This window comes from Apium graveolens, chromosome 5, assembly GCF_009905375.1.
Source record: "Apium graveolens cultivar Ventura chromosome 5, ASM990537v1, whole genome shotgun sequence".
NCBI classification, from domain to species: domain Eukaryota; kingdom Viridiplantae; phylum Streptophyta; class Magnoliopsida; order Apiales; family Apiaceae; genus Apium; species Apium graveolens.
The window spans coordinates 106,926,306-106,928,301 of NC_133651.1; the positions used below are offsets into that span (position 1 = coordinate 106,926,306).

General features: G+C 44.0%; 1 protein-coding gene across 1 annotated transcript; it reads left to right on the forward strand.

Annotated features, from left to right (window-relative positions):
* Positions 1-384: 384 nt before the first annotated feature.
* LOC141660297 (uncharacterized) lies at positions 385-1,791 on the forward strand. Its single transcript, XM_074467271.1, has 2 exons — positions 385-708; positions 808-1,791. Exons 1-2 carry the CDS (start codon positions 385-387, stop codon positions 1,789-1,791), a joined length of 1,308 nt encoding a protein of 435 aa, XP_074323372.1.
* Positions 1,792-1,996: the final 205 nt, after the last annotated feature.

Sequence of the window (1,996 nt, forward strand, 5' to 3'; positions counted from 1 at the left end):
GTGGAGGGTATGGAGGGGGTAGTCAATATGGTGGAGGGTATGGAGGGGGGTAGTCAATATGGTGGAGGGTATGAAGGGGGGAGTAGTTATGAAAATGAGCAAGAAGGTGGGGATAATGTAGAGATGGTAGGAAGAGGTTCGGGTAAGCGGTTAGCCCTCATCGCAGATGAAGCTATAGATAATTCATCCAGTGAGGATGATTTTCACCTTCATGATGATGATGGGGAAGAAGATTCATCAGGAAGCGATGAAGGGGGGCATGTACAGAGGAATGTAGAAATTTCTAGCATGTTTCCAACAGCTGGGGAAGAGCATCATGTTCCAAGGGCTCCATGGTTTCGCACATAGATATATATTCCCCCAATAATAGATAGCCCTAACGATATGTATTTTGATGAAGACCTTGATCAGGGGGAACTGAGTGAAGGAAAGTGTTACTGTGATAAAGCAACCCTGTTGTTGGAAGTCAAGCGTGCTCATATTGCCACATATCGTACATATAAAACGACAAAGAGTAACAAAGAACAACTCATTGTTCAGTGCCGGGCTGAGGGCTGTAACTGGAGGATGCGAGCTGCTTTCATGCATAGTTCTGGTTACTGGAGGATAAATGTCAATAGAGAGGAACACAGATGCTTGGTTGATCAGCCGTTGCAAGATCACAAGAAGCTATCTGCAAGGATGATTTCGCAGCTTGTCAAACCACTTGTAAGTAATTTAACATACATAACTATTTAACTTCCCTACAAATTTTGTTAAAATATTTTGTGAAAATATTTTGACACTGCTCAATGACATGTGAAACAGGTGATAGATACACCAAAAATCCCCATTAAAACCATTATCCCTCTTATCAATAATGAGCACAACCATATAGTGGGGTACAAGAAAGCGTGGCGAGGCAAACAAATAGCCATTGAGGAAGTCTATGGAAGTTGGGCTACAACATATCAAGCTCTTCCCATATTTCTTGTAGTCATCAAGAAGACAAATGCTGGAACCATTGCTGAGATTTATGTCGTGCCACATGCTCAGGAACGGGACACATCCGTTTGCAAGCGAATCTTTTGGTGTTTGAAGGCAATGATGGACGGGTGGCAACATGCACGTCCTGTAATTTCAATAGACGGTACTTTCTTGAAGGGGAGATGTAGGGGTAAATTGCTTGTTGCCATGGGTGTAGATTCGAACAACCACCCTTTTCCCCTTTGCTATGGTTTGGTTGATGAGGAGACGTACGAGAACTGGTCTTGGTTTCTGCAACGTATTTGGAGACATGTCTGTCGCCAAAAGACCGACGTGTGCATCATCTCTGATCGAGCAGCCAGTATTCTTTCTGCAGTAAGAGACCCTCAAAACGGATTTGCTGAGCCATTAGGCATCCATAGGTTCTGTCTACTGCATGTCCGAAGCAACTTCTGCCATCATCACCCTGGCGGTGAACTAAAGAAATTGATGTGGAAAGCTGGCACAACCATACAAGTATCCAAGCATGATGCATACATAGCAAGGATTGGTGAAATTGCCCCCCCTTCCCTTGACTATCTTGCAAGAATACCCGTTCAGAGGTGGACACTTTCCCACGATAATGGTGTTCATTATGGTCAAACGACCACCAACATGCTTGAGGGTTTCAACGGAAATATAAGAAGGGCTCGTTTCCTTCCAGTAACAGCGATGATGGAGTACCTCTTTTACAAGGCGGTCACGATTATTAAGACACATAGAAATAAAGTAGATGATGGTGTGCAATATGGTCAACAGTTATGTGCGCTTCAGCCGCCATGTTAGCAAAAATTCAAAGAAAGGCAACTGGACATACGGTTATTACTTTTCACCGTGCACGTGGTATCTTGAAAATAGTTACACGTCAATACACAACTGCTAAAGGAAGAGTAAAGGGAGGTAAGACCCAAGTCGTCAATCTCAATGACCGTACGTGCACGTGTGGAAAATGGGCGACGCATCACATGATGTGCTGTCACGCAATGGCTGG

Coding starts and splice junctions, on each gene's coding strand:
- LOC141660297 (XM_074467271.1), top strand. CDS start 385: ATGTATTTTGATGAAGACCTTGATCAGGGGGAACTGAGTGAAGGAAAG. Junction 709..807: donor CGCAGCTTGTCAAACCACTT/GTAAGTAATTTA, acceptor CATGTGAAACAG/GTGATAGATACACCAAAAAT.